This window comes from Orbicella faveolata, unplaced genomic scaffold (assembly GCF_042242905.1).
Source record: "Orbicella faveolata isolate gen_17 unplaced genomic scaffold, um_ofav_v1 contig_46, whole genome shotgun sequence".
In the NCBI taxonomy this organism is placed as follows: Eukaryota; Metazoa; Cnidaria; class Anthozoa; order Scleractinia; family Merulinidae; genus Orbicella; species Orbicella faveolata.
In genome coordinates, this window is record NW_028301576.1 from 9,508,801 (window position 1) to 9,527,174 (window position 18,374).

Consider the following 18,374-nt stretch of genomic DNA (forward strand, 5'->3'; position numbering starts at 1 on the left):
TAAATGGCGAATTCGACAAAAGAATTTCTAGTAGCTGCTTTAGTTAATCCTTATTGATTTTACGTCGCCTGATTGTACTGTGTCTTTTGTTTCTGCTTGTTTCAAAATTAATTCCTCCTACCCATGGTCAACCAAATACTCAATTTCCGGAAGTGCGTCACGACCCTGACGTATTTGGTTTCCCAAGAAATATTCAAATAAAACGCAAATTATAAGTTTGATTCAACTTCTCCTCGGCAGGAATGATAAGTGTTTTTAGAAGCGGGAGCAACAATCAAATAGGTTCAGAAACCGGAAATAAAAGAGGAAATATAACCGAAACCTGTATATCCGGTTAATACGTCATCACGTGACATTCACACAACGATAGGAAAAAGAGAGAGGAAGAGAGCAAACCTCCAACTTGGTGGGGAGGTCTTTTGAAAGTTCGGCTTTACCATGCTGGAAAAGACTTATTGGGAGCGCTTTTTGGACGTCGTAGAACCCCATCTACCAGAGTATCTTCACTGGAACGAGATATGTGTAAGCTGAGCTCTTTAGTAGCCATGCATTATCGTTTTGCGAAACTCTTTTCACGATCGTTTATGCTCTCCGTTGCGTAACACCTTAGCTTAACCCTTATTCAAAGGCTATAGTTCGAGAACAAGTTTTAATTTCGAAGTCTTAACTTGAGTTCTGTGTGTCAATTAAATCGTGATGCTTTTGTATTTCTTTAGTGGACGTTTGTTTATTACTTAGCTGAAGCTAGACGTCACATTCATCGATGGTGTCGAGGAATGGAGGCTTGGGAGGTGAGCTAAAGTTTTTCTTCATTTTTAATAAGCTTAAATAATTCCTAATGCTAACGACGAAAAATTCCTGAGCTTTATCCGCGCTGTTGATTTTCATTCCCAAATCGACCATATATGTTTCGATTTCTTCTTGGTTTTCACTGCATTTGAGAGTTTTATTTGCCATAGGTACACATGTACCCTGTGATGTTGTTACCTGCTTGTTTCTCAAGAGTAGACACTATATGGCGTGTTTTTCTCCCCGTAAATAACACCTTCGTGGCCAAAGGTCATTCATGATTATCATTTTACTTTGAAGGTATTTCATTGGATTACGCAGTTATATCATCGTTTTTTATAACTCCACGTTTTATTTTCGACACTTAAGGGAAAAAATTGGGGACGTTATCTCTCTCAGGACGTTTCGTGCCCACAGACGTTTTGTACTCAGATAATTCTTACCCAACGCTCAGGTTGCTTTGTGTCCATGCCAACAATGTGATAATAAGGCATTGTCATGATAATGAAAGTCGCTCGTGAAGTGAATTGGAAAAACGTATTGCTTTTAAAAATCAATTGTGCACGAAACTAGTACAACACAAAATTTAATTGTCAAACACGAGAGTGCTTGCTTCCCCATACCCCATGATAAACTATACGTAATTGACATCTTTAAGTCTTGATTAGCGTCTGTTGTTGCGTGTATATATGTCTGGATTTATGAAAACTGTGCTAATTTCAACCCAATCACCCTGACACTTTTCCAAGAAAATACACTGTGGAATTTTTCACTCAATCAATCACAAGCAGTCTGTCACTGCACAGCCCACTCACCCACCTTGGCTGTCTGCCGTTCCTAAGGCTGCAGGGGCTGTCCTGCAAAGAAAATGACTGGTTTTACTGACAGAAATGCCTTTCTGTATGACCCACCCCACTCCACTGGGGTTAGATCAGACCGTGAGGCCCTGGCTTGGTATCAGCTGGTAGCCGGGCACCTGGGCTGTCTACGCCAACCCTCCTTGACGGAAGCTCCCTTGGTTTTTCAAGCGTAGCAAAGGCCTCCCTGCTGGCTATTGCGGACAGGCAGGCGAATAAGTTTTGCCCCAAATTTGACATGGTTTTCATAAATTCAGACATACATGTATATGACAACAGTGACAGTGGCTTGCGCATGATGACTGTGTAGAACTGGCCAGATACAGTAGTAAGTGTACATTAGCTCTGCCTAAGCCCCGTACTGATTTTTTAAAACATAGTTTCTGCTACAATGGGGTACATTCATGGAATAGCCCTCCGTCTCATGTCAGAGCCACTGGTCAGATCTTTTATTAACTTTCAAAATGAGGTCAATGGCGTAGTGTTTTCCTAGTACTCCCACACAACAAGAATGTAAATCAGTGTTTATTTTTATTTTTATCTCAATCTTGTGATATGACTGATTTTTCTACCATGTTTAAGGTATCAGCCAGGGTTCAAAGTGCGAATTTTTGAAATTTGTGTTTTTGAGACGTTCAGATGAAGCTTTTCAAGAGCTTTCTTTTAAAAAAAAATTCCACCAAAAAATATTATTTCAGTGCATAGTTATTGGACGTTGAAGTTTACTACACGTTAATTATTTTAATTACCTGACAAGTCCTGTCATTTTGGAGTAACTAAGCCAAACAATGGCATATACAATACGCATTTACAACATGCAAAACAGTCAACAGACTTGCGTGTAAACAACTACATCTGAATCATGTTGTGCCAGAATTACCAAAAGGAGGAATAAATCTATACATTGAGTTCGAGAAACATAAGCGGGATCAGAGAGCTGCAAAAAACATACATGTAAGAGTGTATCTAGAGAAACGTATAGCTTTCTCGAAGCAAAACTACGGCTTCTCCGAAGAAAAATGTACAAGGACAAATGATACGATATCCATGATAAGAATAGAATCTACCTACTGCTTGCAAACAGTTCTAATCACAGCCAGGCCCGGCATCACAATATATAATGCAAGTAAGCAAATTGTTCATGGAAAGTTTCGTATTTTGTCCCTCGAAAGCAGATACTTAGAGACTTGAACAAATCTTGCGATATAAATGAGCCTAAAAAATACATAAGTACATGGCAAACACTAAAGGCAAATAATACACATTGCGTACGGCGGGAGTCGTGCAGGTCTGTCGCAACTGTTTTATTTATACTTGAAACAAGAATTTTGAATTAACTAACCTCTGATATCCGACCAGAAGATACAGTGTATTCTGGCCACGTACCACGTAAAGATTTGGCCTGCTGCAAATCACCTGTCAAACGGCTATTGTTATTGCAAGATGATCCCGCTCTGGTAAGCATCAACACGGACGTTTAGGAGTTATAATCCTATTGCGGGTAAGATGCTGCAAAAAATATATTTTTCTTTTTTTCTCAGAACGAAAATTTCGGAAAGTTAAGGTTACAGTATACCTTCGGGTCGGCAATTTTCTTCAAATTTGGATTTTTGGGTCAAAACAGTGGTCGAAGAATAATCTCTAATTTCTGAAAAAAAAATTTGAAAAAGGCTAAATATTGGCGGAGAAATGGCGGTTTTACGTTTTCACCGGAAGTAAAAGTTTACCTCTTGATTGACAGCTCTATGGCGCGTATGCAATCAACTGAGACAATTTTCGCGGGAATTACCTGTATGGATGTCATGAATTGACTACTCAGTTGATCAGCATTGTTGTTCTGACTACCCAGCATTTTTGGTATTAGGCATGTCTCTATTAAGTTATAAGTAAACATAGACCATGTTTAAACCATGGACCAGTTCGAAAAAGCGAAAACAGCGAAGAACGAATGAAAATACATCAATGAGTGAAGAAGCGAAAGTTCGCCACGCGGATGAAGCTATAGTTATCGTATAAGGTGGGCAAATATTCGTGGTAAGAGAAAAGAAAGGTTCTGTAAAAATTTCGGAACTTGACAGCAATAACAGGGATGCTGAGTCCGATATCGACGAATCGTCGAACTCATTGAGACCATTTGAAATATTATCCATGCACAGTTGCCCACACACAGTTGCTCTCTGCGCTTTCTTTTGTTTGTTTCCTTCGCTCAGCCACTCTAGCGTTTGTATCCTTTTTAGTCTTCCCCATTTTGCCAGACCAGCTTCAAGAAAAACCGAGCTACAGAAAACTTATCTCTTTGCCTTCGGTTCCTTGAGCGCATTGCTAAACATAAGAGTTTTTTAGAGATTAGCGCATAAATTTCACCAGGAGGTTAACGGTAGTAAACTTTCCCTGCACTGATTGGCTTAGTTATCTGAGAACCCAGTTGAAGGCGTTTGTGGGTGGAGTTTGTTTGCGAAGCATAAAATTTTTCTTAGCGCTGTTTTCTCGAATAAATTTTTTCACTTGAGGCAGACACTTTAAAGAGTTATAACTTAAAGGGATTTTGTTCAATTGCTCTTGAATTTGGACAGTGGCTAGTTTAACATATAAACTACAAAAGCGTGTCTGGGAATTGTTAATTTTGAGATACTTTTTCTTCGAGAGCGATTTTTGTACGATCACTCCACATTTTTTTAATCCTATTTCGAAAATGTTCAGTAACTTTTTACCGCAATTGAATATGCCAAAACGCAGACATGTTTTTTAAGCGCTTTGGGCCCTGAAACCGAGGAAAAAATTAAATTGGCGAAAAACGAAATTCGCTTTGACTTGTAGCTTTTGAAAGGTGATTCGGGCGCTCGCATTTAGTGGTCGTGAAAAATTCGACAATTCATTTTCTTTCAAAGTTCTTGGTATAGTTTGATAGCCAGCTCCATAAGCTTTAATTTGATATAGGGGTTTAGGTATCTACAGCTTAAACTGCACGCGCTACATCGCTTGCGCGCGAAACACCCCTGAAGGTATACTGTAACCTTAAGCATACTTTTTTAACTCTAAGTTGGCAGCCCCTGGACCGATTTGGTTGAAATTTGGCCAGCTTGTTGTCAGATAGTTTTCCTTGAAAACCGTGTCTGCGAGTTTTGTTTTGTTTTTCCATTTTTGCATAATCGTCATTTTTTCAAAGGAAGTGCTGATGATTTCTCTCCTCTAACGTTATCCTATTGTTAAAAAAGAATGAATGCACTTGTCAAAAATCTGAGACACGGCTTTTTAGAAGAAAGTGTCAAGAAGCAAATGTGATGTTTATTGTTCTCTTCCGCTCATTCTTAGCGGGACTGGAGTTGAATTTACACAGACATATGCTTTCGCAAAAAACATCTCAATTATGCTAACTCTTATGAGTTTGAGATTTTTAAAGGAATGAACCATAATCTGAAACTATTAAGCTTTCAGAAAATGTGTGGTTTGTAGGGGTTTATATCAAAAACAAAAGCGCTAGAGTGGTCTGCACGTGGGCAATCCTGATACCTTAAATAAAGTGCACGTATTTATGTCCTGTTGTATTTATGTTCAGGAATGTAGAGAAACAAGACTTTGAACCCTCCATGGGCACCAAACGTCCGGTGAAACTCTCTTTTAACAGAATCTTTCATACATGTACATCTGCCAATCCAAGGCTTATTATGGTACTACAAGCTACATGAAGTAGAGTTAATTAATCAATCACAAAGTCTGTGTCGTCCAAGTGGTCTTTACTGCTGGAACTTATGTTGGGTTTTGGATGTGATTTTGGAAGGTTTGAACTTATTGGTAATCTACTCTTTTTACAGATTGTTGTCAATACAGTGACATACTGTTTTTATGTCTGGCTTGTAACAGAAATTCTGCGCTGGGTGATTGGATGGGCATTCTTCCGTGAACAAAGTATGAACATTGTATATTACCTGTAATTACAGTGGAATCCCTATTGCTCAAACGCTCATTTTTTTTTTAACCTTTCTCTAACCCAAACGTACACCATAATTTTGCCCCCAGTTTTTCAAACTACCCGATTTTTTCAAACCAATGTTCTTTTCTCTTGGAGGTTCAAAAAATCTGGATTCCACTGTAAGTTGAGGAAGTTGGATTAAGGATGTCCAAGTGACTTTCAGTTAGGTACCTACAGCATTTAAAAGTTCTAAAAGTCACTCTGGATAATCTTAATCAAAACATGCCTCTTGATTAATATTTAATTTTTTTTTTTATTTTGGATGAAACTGAATTATATTCCAGACACCACTTTGGAAACATTAGTCAAATGATCATGTTTGTATTTGTAATCCATCCCTTTTTTAATAAAAATCTTCCTCAGGTCAAACAATTTTTGTTTATTTTGGTTATATTTAAATTTATTAATTTATAGTATTTCATTCATGTTTTTCTTTCTTAGAAAGCCAGTTTTGAGGTATTGTTCAGTCCTGTAGAAGGCATTATTGTGCAGTATAGTTGTACTCCTTTACTGCGCCTTTCAATAACATGCAGACTCTAAAATTCAAAGCTCAACCAACAAATGCGTTTTTCACTCCCGTCAATCAAATGTTCGGCGACTCCTCCCAGCTTCTGATTACTGCCGAGCACTGTTTCATTGTCTGAGCTGTCCTCAACAATTTGATTACCGCATGCTCGGCGGTAGTTGGAAGCTGTGAGGAGCCGCCGAAAACATTTGATTGACAGTAGCAAAAAACGCATTTGTCAGTTGAGCTTTGAATTTTAGAATCCGCATGCTAGAGAAAAGCGCAGTAAATCATGCAGGCATTTTGACTATCCCAAAAGTGTGGTCCATACTCATCATATCAACAGGGTATCAAATTGCCTGACTGTACAAAGTACATTAAACAGTGATGTCTATCTGACTTGTTTTAATTTATTGTCTAAATTGTTTGATTAAACATTAAACACTCATTAATAAATGAAATCATCTTTTTTTTCCAACTGGGATGCGTTAGCCATTTTAATGGTAAATGTTCTTCTAAATGTTATTCAGGTCTCAAGGAAAGAGTAAAAAAAGGAGTTTTTAAACTGGTAAGGAGGATGCCCTACATAAAGGATAAGGTGAGAACCTTGCAATTGATTTGATATCTGTGTTTATAAAAAATCACTTTACACTGCACTTTTTACTTTAATATTTAGTCTTGTTGTGGACTGCATGGTTTCATCTTGTTCCTGCCATGCATGGGCACATCTTGCCTTTCTACCCTTGCAGTTGACACATGCCAAGGTGGAAGAAATGATTGTAGGGAGTATAAATTTACATGAATCAAAACAGGAAAAAGTCTTGAAAACTACATGTTTTCTATAAACATTTGGTGCAGTATTTCCAGAGCCAGAATAATAAACCGTCACTTGTTTCGATCTTCTGGCAGATAGCCAGAGAGATGCAGCAAACAATGGATGAAATGGGAAGGAGTGCCTTTCCAGTAAGACCTGGAGAAACCTTTCACATGACAGTAAGTTACTCAGCTTATAGTGACTAAAAGTAAATGTTACAATCAACAGATTCAGTTACACTGTTTACTAAAATAAGTCTTGTGTTACAGCTAAACATTGAGTTCTGCGCACAATGATGGTTCTTTGTGTGGTGAAAGTTCAATTATCATTTTGTGGCACCTGGAAATTCTTGGATTTGTGTACTCTTCACTAGAATGCATGGAAGAATAAAGGATTTTGCCCAAATTATTAGCACGAAATTTGAACCTAAACCTCTCTGTCTAGAAACTGATGTACACTTGCGTGTACTAATGTTTCTTGGTCATCATTATGTTAAAGAATGTGCTTATATACCTGGTGGTGAAATTTTTGAGTTGATTCAGTTTTTTTTTTTTTTTTTTGGCTATGTTCTATGTGATTTTGTGGTAGTTTTATTTTTCTTTGTTTCCACATGTGCAAAGTTTACTTACATGTACTGCTCTATCCTGTTTTCAGCTACCAGCAAAGGGAATGAAAGAGGTTTGTGCCATGCTGCATTTCAAGCATTGATTTATTATTAATAATATTTAAAATTCACCAGTTTAGAAATTAGAAAAATCTGGGATGAGACTTACCTGGCAGCTGTTTCTGGGACCTTTACTAAGGACAAAACAAAAGTAAGAAGTCATTTTGTCCCCAGAAAATACCCCACAAGGGACTGCGAGATGAGTCACACTTGTCCCAGATTGCCTCTACAGTGGGGAATGAACAGTATTTGCAAAGTACAAGTAGTGTGTAAATTTTTTAGTTTGTTTTGTGATTCTTTTATTCAAGACATTCAGGAAGTGAATTTTTACCTACCGTATTTCATTTATCGTCTACAGAAAGAGCTAATGAAGGAAATTGATGATTATTTAAAATTGGGTAAGTTAATTTTACATTTCACTGTTATTAGTTGATGTTACATTAACTCTACAATGCTTGTGGTACATTGTACGTGTACACAATTTAAAAACCAATAAAGGATGAGGAAGTACCTGCAAGAAACTACTGTCTGTTGATTTGGGTTTTTGCACTGGACTACACTTTTTGCCGGCTTCTTACTTAAATACATGTACATCTGCATGCAGACAACAAATTTGCTTGGATACAGTTATATGATCTTGCTAAAAGCTTTCAATTCTACTTTATTCCCAGGTGATGTGAATTGGCAGGAAGGACGTGTTTCTGGAGCAATTTATAATGGAGGAAAGGAACTTACTGAAGTCCTTACAAAGGTCAGGTGGAAAGGTGTTTTTTCACGCAAATGCAGTGCTCTGTCTTGAAACAAACACATGTCTTAGCAAGCAAATTTCCTTATCTTACCCTACCCAAATGCACAATTAGCCAATCAGAAGCTGTCAGTGGCTATTGTCCTGATTTCCTGTGATATCAAGTCACTGACCCTGATATGGCTACAATATCATGGTCACTTGGCTGAATTTGGGAGCAGTAAAGACTTTATTGGTATGCTACAGTTGCATATCAGGCTTGTTTGGCCTTGTCGTGAGTATGTTGGCTTGACTATATCGTGTCAAAATAGGAATCATTGCTTGACCAAACAATTTCAGTTTCAACTAAAAGATTCACTTTTGATCGGGTGGAGTGGTTCAACAGAGCTCTCCTACAGATTGTAATTATTTGTTTGTGGTGAAAAACTGAAGATGAATCAAATTTTAAAATATTTCATGTTTGTATAGATCAGCTCTGAAATCTACCTAATGAGAAAAAAAAAAAAAAAACAAAGAAACAATTTTGAATTAGTAATTTAAATCTCTTCAACCAAATTTGATTTTATGTGAAAATCTCTTTTAAATGTTAATAGTACAAAGCCTTGTGAGGCCAACAATTCAAATGTCTGAAACAGGTAATTCAAATTAAACATAACAAGGTTAAGAGTGTGTCCATGAGAAAACCAGGCAGAACCAGGCAGGAGGTGATACATACATAGATCACACTAGCAAGCACTACAGTCTAAACAAAGATTGGGATTGTCTTCTTTGTCATTTTGGGCACTAGCTAGTCTTTGTGAACACTGAAGGGTTTGGGAATTGAATGAGTACTTGTACATGCAGTAAGTTTGACTGAGTGTGTGCTGAGGTTTGATTTTTAATTTGCAGGTGTATTCCAAATATACATGGGCCAATCCTCTTCATGTTGACATCTTCCCTGATGGTAAATTTGATTTGTTTGCACAACTTTGGAATGTAAAATTAAGTCCTTAGATTTCTTTAAATTAATTTGTGGCATGCCAAGGAAAATATTAAGAATTCTGACTAAACTTGTTTCTACAGTATCCATGGGTAGATCGCATGAAACCAAAATGTCACCTCACCGAGCAAAAATAACTGAAACATTTTTTCAAGAGCCTCTCTTAATAAAATTATAGCTTGATATCTTTAGAAAATGAAGAGATGTTTGTTAGTTCATGTACAATGTACAGTAGTTTAATGCGCTTTAGTAGTTGAGTAACAAACTACGTTAGATCAAAGTGGGCAGACCAAGCTCTTTTTATTCAGTAGAGTTCTTGTTTAATTTCAATGTCCAACTGACAGGATATGTGAACACGTGGCCAAAAAGAAATCAATGGTATATGAAAATCAAGTCTTGATTCAGATTGCACATGTGTGAACCATCACAAACTCCCAGCAGAATAAATGTACTTTTGAAGAAATTTAAGCTGTTTGAAAATGTTATAAAACTTGGAACTTGAAGGTACATGTAAAGGTTTTAAATTAACTCTTGCATAAAATTATTTGATATCAAAGGGACAGTGCATTTATTGATTTTAATTCTTAACAGTGCGGAAGATGGAGGCAGAAGTTGTCCAGATGTGTGTTAATATGTTCAGAGGAGGGAAGGATGCTTGTGGAACGGTATGTATTTTGGATTATACAGTATGGCCAGCTTTTACGCAGTTGGGTGTCCTGTGAATGCAGCCTTTTTTAAAAAAAAAATTGTTTTATATTTTACATGTTGCTTTATAAATTATTGTTCATTGAGCAGACCCTATATTGACAGACGTAATAATAACCCTGTGATTTGCCTCTGCATTTTAGCTCTTGAAAGGAAATGGGGGACCACATACTGTAAGGCAAAGAAAAAATCTTTGACCTTAGCAGGATTTTAACCCACTTCCTCTAGGTTAAATCACCGTTGCTCTACCAACTGAGCTACATGGCCAGACAGCCATGAAATGACCAAGTTTTGTGTATTTTGGAGAATGTGAACCATGAACTTCAAGGCCAATTTTTCATATTTTCTTTTGGAATTGATTGCCATCATTGCATACATGTATTTGGCCTGGGTTAAAGTTTTTAAACTGTTCGGCTTACTGCATAGATCTAGACACTTGCAACATTTGAACGTTGTGGCTTAGTCGAGAAAATTTGTCCTTTTATCTCAAAAAACATAGAGACAGTACTCTTTAATTGACATGTAAAAGCCTCTGAGCGATCACTTCCAACATTTGTATGCTACCTAATAGTAGTCAGTAGTAGACTTCTTTTCTTTTTGACATTCCTAGATGACCACAGGAGGTACAGAGAGTATATTACTGGCTTGTAAGGCTTATCGTGAGTGGGCTCATGAGCGCAGAATTGAAAAACCAGAGATGTAAGTGTTTGTGTATGTCACCTAAAGAGTGCTCTGATTTGAACTACCTGATATCTGTAGTCGGGAATTTTAGCAATGATAAGGCAAACAAAGATGAATTTTCTTAAGAATTCTGCAATTATGATCTGTACCTATTGTGTGTTAATGGTGTCTGTGCCTTGCTGTTGGTGTGGTAGCTAGGATCCCTGGAGCTATGCCAGCATGGGCTTTTGTGCCTCAGGCAGGCTCAACCACGCTGGACAGATCTAGGGTGAGAGGCGAGATAAAACCAGACACCCTGGTCCTCTAGGTTGGAGTTGGGCATAGTGCTGACAACCCTACTCTAAGCCAATTGAAACATTGGAGAGTAGGCTCCTACTAAAGTAGCAGAAGAGCAGAGCACTCTTCTGCAGCAAGGAGGTCACCATGGCAGCACAGACACAGCCAATCTCCAGGCCCTGTCAACACAGCACTGTGAAAAGACAGTGTGTGGAAGATATACTTACCTAATTGTAAGTGGGAGGGAGGGAGTGAAAACCAAACAAACACTGCTTTCTCTCTGGTAATGCTCTCCAACAGGCGCTGCAGTGGGACAGCCACCTACTTGCACTGCATGTTTTCCTTCTAGTGATGTACCATTGTCCCTTTGTCTGTTAGATAATAAATGTTACTGTTTTCTGCTTTTTTTAGTGTGGCACCAATAAGTATACATGCAGCTTTTGATAAGGTAATTTTCGGCCCAGTCCAATAAGTGCTGGTATATTTTTGTTATGGGCACATTTCTCAGCTGACACTATAAGATACACAATAAGGACAATCTTTAGTATATAAAAAAACATATGTCTCTGTATCGCAAAAGCCTTGGATTAACATAAAATAATGTTATGTAAGGTGATGAATAAGTCAGAAGAATTGATTCACCTACCAAGAACTAAGAAAGTGAACAAACGGCTGAAGGAAAAGCCATAAATTCCATTTTATGATTGACCAAAAGAGCCATTAATTAATCTTTGTTTTTTGTTTTTGTTGTTGCTGTATTTTTTTTTCTTTGTTTCCTTGTTTGTTTGTTCTTTTCCATTTCCCTATTGACATGTATACATATAATGTACTGTACATGGGACTTTCTAGTAAGTATTTTTATTTCTCATTGTTTCTTATTACTTCTAATAAAGTATTTTTGTAATTATTTTCCTGCTAGGCAGCTCACTATTTTAATTTGAAGTTAGTTCACATTCCTGTTGACGAGGAAACTAGGAGATGTAATATCAAGGTTTGAAACTTTTCACCATCAATTTACTAATACAGTAGTCATCCTTGGAGATTCTGAACCCTTCTGTTAACACCCCCCTCCCCCCACCACCATCTCCCCTCTGTAGTATTTTTGACTGTTTCAACAGTTAATCATTAGCTACTATACTCCTGGATAGAGAGACACTAAGAGGGTAAAGTGTCTTGCCCAAGTGTCTTGCCCTGGCAAATGAGCCCCACCCTTGTAATACGGCCTGTAGTGTAGTTAAATTAATAATTCAATTTGCTGTATTCTTTTTTGTGTCTTGTTCAGGCAATGAAAAGAGCCATTACAAAGAACACCATCCTGGTAAGTGCAGCACAGTTGGTTTTTCAAAATGCTATTTTTGTGTTTCAGCTTGTTGGCACATAGCACCCAGCAGTTGGATTTCATTCCTCTCACTAGTTTCTCCTAAATCCTTCTCTTGTGTTTTCAGCTTTGTGGTTCTGCACCACAGTTTCCTCATGGTGTCATAGATCCAATTGAGGATATGGCTAAGCTTGCCAGGAAGTACAATCTTGGACTTCATGTTGATGCCTGTCTTGGGGGATTTCTGGTTCCCTTTATGAAGAAAGCAGGGTAAGTTATGATCAGTGTATAAGGTCTGTGAACGGTGCTATATAATAGGTGGAACTCAGAACTTTTGGCAAAAGTTATTTTATGAGCATCACAAGAGATCATGAATTAAAATCCCACTGAAGTGTCAGACTTCCACTAGATAGGCCCTTTGCAGAAACCTGCTAGGTAACTTAAAAAATGAATAATTCACAAGCAAAATAGTCTTACATTACAGGAAACGGGATGGGTTGAAGTAAGTGTAGTTGTCAATAGTGTTAAGCACTAATCAAGTGTGAGGTTTTACATGTACAAGATGTAATTTAAAGGCTAATATAATAAAGGCTAACCCTTAAAGATGCCCATGTCCCTTATTGAATCTTATCCACTCAAAGTGCAATTTCATCATCTGGCATTTTGTGTTTTAAACATGTCCTATGACAACTATTTATTTATTTTATTATAATTATAATTTTTTCTACTTTCGGCCTATGTGTGTTCATTTTTTTCATTGTAACCTACAACATATACATGACTTAAGTGTATCCACAGGTGGCATGTACATGTATGACAATTTATGGTATACACTGTATGATTTACTACTCTGTCTGAGATGAATCTGTTGTTTACTTTTCTCCTAAATTGCTATTTACAGGTTTGACCTTCCTCCATTTGATTTTACAGTGGAAGGAGTTACCAGCATATCCTGCGATACTCACAAGGTGTGGAACATGTACATGTAAAGTTATTCTCGTTGGCTTTGCATAAGATGAAAATGCCATTTTGCTGTGAACTGCACACTAGTAGTGATTGATTATAAATGGGGTCTTTGTCATATCACACCGAGCCAAACACAGTTACCTTCTAGGTTAAGAACAAAGTGACAACTAAAGCAAGTGGGTTCCTGCAATAGATAATTTCTTTCGTAAGTTCCCTTGGGTCTGTAGAGAAGATAGCCAAAATTGTGCAAAGACTTGGGTGGAACTAACAATGCTACCATTAAAGATGAGAATTTTGGAAAGCAAACTTGACTATTATAAAAGTAATGTTAGTTAGCTTTTCTTTGTAGTGCAGGTCACACTATACAATTTCATCAACATGATAGTTTAGATAAAAAAAGATGTTTATTTTAATTTTCCCTTTACATGTACATGCACCTACACATAAACAATAATGTATACACTTGTACAGTCTGTTACACTGTACTTGTTGATACAGCTGAACCCCTCTTTAGCAGCCACCTACATGTACAGTGCGCATTAAACAGCCATACATAGTTGTCAATCAAAGTGCAAACTTGTGAATTTGAATTTTGTTGTGAGCTTGTTAACAGGGGTCGACTGTATCTAGAGATATCTTAAATGTAAATTATGAAGGTGAGCAAAAGTGTAATCTCTATTGTTTCAGTATGGCTTTTCACCAAAAGGATCTTCAGTCATCATGTACAGCAACAAGCATCTCAGGCGTTTTCAAGTAAGTCATCACCAACCTCAAGGTTATAGTAATTCGTTTATTCATTTCATTTCCCTAAGAAATTTCTCTTGAGTTGTTTCCCTGCAATTTATTTCTAAGGGAGGTTAATTAATTGCGAATACTAGTGTCTCATTACAATGTCCATGAATTGTCAAGCCTGTGGTTGAAGAGGTTAACATAGTTGTCAAAAAGACATCAACAGAGAATTATGGCAAAATCAGTAAAAATGGAAAGAAGGAGGCGCCCAGCAAAGAGGTGGTTTTTGCGGTGGATTGATTGAGCATGGAAGGAAATCCCAGCAGAGCCTTCAAATGCTGCAGTATCACTAATGTTCTTGATGGTACAGAAGATGAAACAGTTTGGGATAACGAGGGAGAAGAAGCAGAAGATCTGGAAGAAGCAATTGATAGCGAGTACGAGATGGAAAGCAAAGGCGATCAAGAATGACAAGTAGCTGAGCAGAGCTGACTAATATGAGTGTTCTTTTCCAGAACCACAAATTTGAAAAAGTCAATGACCAACAATGTTTGTCTTCTACTTAGTGTAATTAGATTACTTGAGTCCTTTGACAATTATTTTAATTATCAGAGAAATTTGAAAAATTTTATTTTTTTGGCACGACCATACTCAGCTATAAGGCGCATCCCAAGGTTAGAAAAGATTTTGATTCAACAACCACAGGTATATTTTCTTCAGAAAGAACACTGCGCCTTATCACCAAAAAAATATGGTTTGTATGGAGAAGTAGACATGTTTTTACTATTAACAATTGCAGTTCTATTCAGCCTCTCCCATGCCCTACCTCCCAAGGAGGGCTTATCAGAGAACCTTCACAGTAGTACTTGGCTATGTTTGAGTGTTTGGAAAATTAGCAATGAGCGAGAAATTATGCTGAATTATGCATCATCTATCTTTCAATAAACACATATAGAGCGGTTTTCAATTGGGTGTCAAAAGTAAACGGGCAATTATCTTTTGTTTTTTTTAGTTTAGGTTTTACCACATTCAGTTGACAGCCATTCTATGTAGCAATTAATTTCTGCGAATTAATTAAAGGAACTCAGTCACGGTTTGCACATTTTGAAAAGTTTAGCCTAAATATTTCAAACTCGTCGTTTGCAATCCGTGTCAATCTTCGTCATCCTTGACCAACCTTTTTCCTGTATGGTTTATTATTATCTCTTTGATGTTTTTCCATCTTAGTAAACTATTATTTTCAGGTTTCCTCCCATTTAAAGGTAATTTTGTGCGTGGCCAAAAAAAGACAAAACACCGTGACTGAGCTCCTTTTAAGCAACTTGTGTTGTTGTCAGTTCTTTGTAGCACCAGATTGGCAAGGAGGAATCTATGCCTGTCCCACGATACCTGGCAGTCGACCAGGTGCAGTCATTGCATCAACATGGGCGGCAATGATGTACTTTGGGGAATCAGGTATGGCAGCATTTTTTGTGTGAAGTTTTGATAAATTTTTTTTTTCCCTCTCTCTCTCTCTGTGAAGACCATTGTCCAGAGTACCAGGGGCTAATTTCTCAAAAGCCCCGGAAACGTTTTGGGCCTGGAAAGCCATAGCAAATTCTTGAACCTTACAATTACAGAGCTGTTTTATTCACATATTCTTAATATGAACAGAGGTTCCCTTCAAACAAGAAGTTTCAGGTGTATACACTTCTCCATTTTTAGGTACAGATGAACTAGAAATGGGCCCAGAGAGCTTCTGGAGTTTTCGAGAAATGGGCCCCAGGATTGGCAGATGGTTCTTTCCCAGATTTCCAACTTTCTCAAAATCAATAATATTGATCACATTTAACAAAAGAAATTGTAATAGTGAACATGGCTAATGGATATGTAATCTCAACATGGATTTTTACCATTTAATCTCTCGTTTAGTTTTGATAAAGACTTCACATGCATATGTCAAACAATAGATTCTAAAGCATTTTATACAGTGTGGACATTTCCAGATTCCTCGAACATTGTTGAAAATGCTGTGCTGCATGTCATATTTTGAATTCTGCTCAAGATTATCGTTTATAAAATACTGTCTCGTGTGTTTGAATATTAGCATAAAAATGATAATACTTCTGACTGATAGGGAGCCAAATGAAGACTTTTATTACATGTACTTTTGTCTCTCTTTGTTTCCAGGTTATGTTGAAAGTACAAGAAAAATCATACAGACCAGAATGAAAATCGAGGCAGGGTGAGAGTCTTAAAAAATATCTGGCTGTTAAGGCACTGAGGTTTTTAAAATTAATGCGTACATGATATGTACCCCAATGATAACCAGTCAGACCATAACTAAGATACTCTGTGTACATGTATCTTGGTGACTCGTTGATCTTGCAGCATGCAAAAAATGTAGTGTCCAACAGCCCCGGGCGTGGTGAAATTTGAGGTCGGGTTAATATGTTGCACCCTTTGCCTACCTGAAGCTAGGGCAAGTGAGGTTGTGAAGTTTTATTAAAATTTTGTGGAAATTCAATTTACAGAAGTACTGTCAGAGATTAAATAATTGTGTTAGTTTAATTTTTAATTATTTAATGAATATCATGCTTGCGAGAAAGGTTTTTCCTTTAGGGGGAAGGGAGGGGGGGGGGGGGGTGAACTATTGAGAATGACTTTCAGCTTGCCCAAAGAACAACCCTCTGCGCCCAACTTTTGAGGAATTTTTTTGATAATGTTTGATTAAGTACAGCTACACATGTACTTGGGTTAAAGTTACGTTTGTTTGTCATATCCCGCATGAAGAAGCAAGAATAATGTCAGTTGATTCTGTGCTAGTTTAAATAAGCCCCGTCATGAAAACAGTGCCATTAGGATTATGATTATCCAATTTCTTTTCTCTTGGTGAATAATTTACAAATAGTAAGAAACAGTTTTGAATTTTGTTGTCATTCTTCTGCAGCTTGCGAAAAATCAAGGGCATCTATGTACTTGGGAAGCCTGAAGTGAGTGTAGTGGCATTTGGATCCAAGGATTTTGATATCTACCGTCTTGCAGATGCTCTTACCAAAAGACACTGGCATCTCAATTCTCTTCAGTTTCCTTCAAGGTTTGTCTCTGATTGATATAAGTAAGGCTAGCTTTGTTACTGAGCTCCATGCATTTACAAAGTGTGAGTGCCGTCCATGGTGCTATGGGATGACCAGTTGTAAGAGAATGAGAGAAATTTCAAAATTATGAGTAAGGACAAAAGGTATTTAATAGTAGCCCAGGGGCGTGGCTTACTCAAGTCATTGTCGCCAATCCATTTCTTTTTCCACAAACAGGGGCTACTTAATGCTCTTAATTGAACTCAAGTTGTTTAGCGTCTTTACACCTAGTTAATGTGTCAGTATGTCGAATCACTTATCGTCCTAAACGACAATCTAGGCTGAAAAAGCCAGACAGTCAATTACTAGTAAACTTCTTACACTCTAAGGATTTCGTTAATGACCGGGCAAATTGACCGGTTGTGAGGACGATTTGACTATGTAAAGGAAAGTTCTTCCTTTAAAGAAGTTAAGTTCAAAACGTTTTGCCGGTCTGTGAAAACCAGTTGTCCTCTTGCTGAAAACGTTAACAAAACCCCTGACACGAGTTCCCGACTTTGTATGCCATGATACACTGAAATTATTGCCTATTGTCTAGGGAAGTGTTTTTTAAAGCTGCGTTTACGTTGTCAGTGGTTACAATTTCCTAATGGGACACTTACATTGTTTTGTAGTATCCACATTTGTGTCACTTACCTGAACACTCAGGTAGGTGTGGCTGATCATTTTGTAAAGGATGTCCGAGAGTGTACTGCTGAGATTTTGAAGGATTCTTCAGTCAAAACAAGTGGCATGGTGAGGAATTTACCGCAATTTTTCTTTCCCAGTTCTTGCACTTTAAAAAATAAAAAAATAAAAGAATAAATAAATAGTAAATTGCAATATACAATAAATTACAACACACAACAAACTTATCCTAGTGGTTTTACTTCTTGTATTTCATCCTGTGCTATGAAGCACATAAGTGTGTACAGTGTACTATTGCTCCTGGGGGGGATGCCGGTCTTCTACGTATTTCTTACCGGCATTTTATGAAGTTACCGCAAGAATTTTACTTATGTATTATTTAATTTTATTTAAACAATTTGTTAAAGGCAGTGAGACGCAAAAGAACATTTCGTCCCGTACAGGGCGTGTCACCCTTACCCAGCCCACGAATTGTAAAAACAAATGACGGCCATCCCTTAAAGAAATCCCTAAGAGAAAAAAATATAAGTGAATAATCACACTTGGAAAGAAAAAAGTCAGAAGAAGAATAAATACACAAATCTGTCAGACGTCATTAATTTGCAAACCTGGATCAATGCGAAAAACACTGTC

The 18,374-nt window shown here is 37.4% G+C and overlaps 1 protein-coding gene across 2 annotated transcripts in view; it reads left to right on the top strand.

Annotated features, from left to right (window-relative positions):
- Positions 1–18,374, top strand: part of LOC110051171 (sphingosine-1-phosphate lyase 1-like) — a 28,685-nt gene that overhangs the window by 8,097 nt on the left and 2,214 nt on the right. Inside the window, exons 1-21 of one of the 2 annotated variants that reach the window (XM_020757177.2) lie at positions 312–522; positions 717–791; positions 5,459–5,552; positions 6,652–6,719; positions 7,031–7,114; positions 7,590–7,613; positions 7,958–7,997; positions 8,271–8,350; positions 9,233–9,287; positions 9,915–9,988; positions 10,639–10,727; positions 11,397–11,433; positions 11,905–11,976; positions 12,268–12,303; positions 12,431–12,573; positions 13,205–13,271; positions 13,957–14,022; positions 15,336–15,453; positions 16,168–16,222; positions 16,928–17,074; positions 17,729–17,849. In XM_020757177.2, the coding sequence (XP_020612836.1) occupies positions 439–522; positions 717–791; positions 5,459–5,552; positions 6,652–6,719; positions 7,031–7,114; positions 7,590–7,613; positions 7,958–7,997; positions 8,271–8,350; positions 9,233–9,287; positions 9,915–9,988; positions 10,639–10,727; positions 11,397–11,433; positions 11,905–11,976; positions 12,268–12,303; positions 12,431–12,573; positions 13,205–13,271; positions 13,957–14,022; positions 15,336–15,453; positions 16,168–16,222; positions 16,928–17,074; positions 17,729–17,849 (1,629 nt within the window). In that variant the 5' untranslated portion in view covers positions 312–438. Of the gene's footprint in view, positions 1–311; positions 523–716; positions 792–5,458; positions 5,553–6,651; positions 6,720–7,030; positions 7,115–7,589; positions 7,614–7,957; positions 7,998–8,270; positions 8,351–9,232; positions 9,288–9,914; positions 9,989–10,638; positions 10,728–11,396; positions 11,434–11,904; positions 11,977–12,267; positions 12,304–12,430; positions 12,574–13,204; positions 13,272–13,956; positions 14,023–15,335; positions 15,454–16,167; positions 16,223–16,927; positions 17,075–17,728; positions 17,850–18,374 lie in introns of those variants that run through there. The other variant, XM_089278522.1, reaches the window with a different exon arrangement.